The sequence below is a fragment of the Arachis ipaensis genome, chromosome B03 (genome assembly GCF_000816755.2).
Source record: "Arachis ipaensis cultivar K30076 chromosome B03, Araip1.1, whole genome shotgun sequence".
NCBI classification, from domain to species: Eukaryota; Viridiplantae; Streptophyta; class Magnoliopsida; order Fabales; family Fabaceae; genus Arachis; species Arachis ipaensis.
The window spans coordinates 10,943,988-10,944,885 of record NC_029787.2 but is presented as its reverse complement, the minus strand read 5'-3'; the positions used below and the strand labels follow the sequence as shown (position 1 = coordinate 10,944,885).

Here is an 898-nt window from a genome sequence, read left to right as displayed (position 1 = left end):
TTTATTTAAAATATTATTCAATTTTATTTGTAGAGACAAGCATACATTTGCAGAGTAATCACAAGCGGCACCATTCACATTATTATTGGCCTAAAACCTTATTAGGTGCATCAAGGTACCATTTATTGTATCTATAATTATAATTATTACCCAACCTATATATTTTCAAGTGAAATTGAGTTGGCCATATTTTGGTGATTTATCAGGTCTGAATAATCCAAAGTGCCTCTCAATTTCAGCACCTTGCTTCTGATTCTCATCAAACATAGCAAACAAATAAGTCTCAATGGGTCCATTAGGCCTCTTTGGGGTCCCACCCTTAGCATGATTAATCAAATTCTTATAATAAGTTCCTGCATTTTGATCACTAGCTGCAACACCTCCTTGTGATGGCCAACCACTCTCAGACACAACAATCTTCAAATTAGGTGCATTCACTTTTTCAAGAGCAGCATAGAGAGAATCCAAAAGTGCATCAAATAAGCTTTTGTATCCAACTTCATTTGGATTTTTCTTTGTGAATAATGCATAGTCAAGACCAATGCTTTGTTGGTTATTAACATATGCAAAGTATGGGTAAATGTTTGCAAGAAGTGGTGCACCATTGCTTGATAGAAAGTTAATGATGGGTCTTATGTATGAAAGTGCATTGTTACTGAAAACACCATCTTTTGGTGGGTATGAGTTTCCCAAAAGGGTTGTGTCTATTGCTGTGGATACCTTGATTTGTTTTTGTAAATTGGCTGAAGAAATTGCTCTTTGGATGTTTTGTATTGCTGGTAGAACAGATCCTGCTGCACCATCACCTGTTGCATAAATGGTTTCAACATTCACCAAAAATATTAAAATATTATTTTTTTTAGATTTATATATATATATATAAATTATTTAGTCATCC

At 33.9% G+C, this 898-nt stretch overlaps 1 protein-coding gene across 1 annotated transcript in view; it reads right to left on the bottom strand.

Annotated features, from left to right (window-relative positions):
- LOC107629566 (glucan endo-1,3-beta-glucosidase) overlaps window positions 1-898 on the bottom strand; it is a gene marked incomplete at its 5' end in the record, with an annotated part of 3,105 nt that continues 2,207 nt past the window's right edge. The window contains 1 exon segment of the mRNA XM_016332382.2: window positions 1-806. Coding sequence (XP_016187868.1) covers window positions 166-806 — 641 coding nt within the window.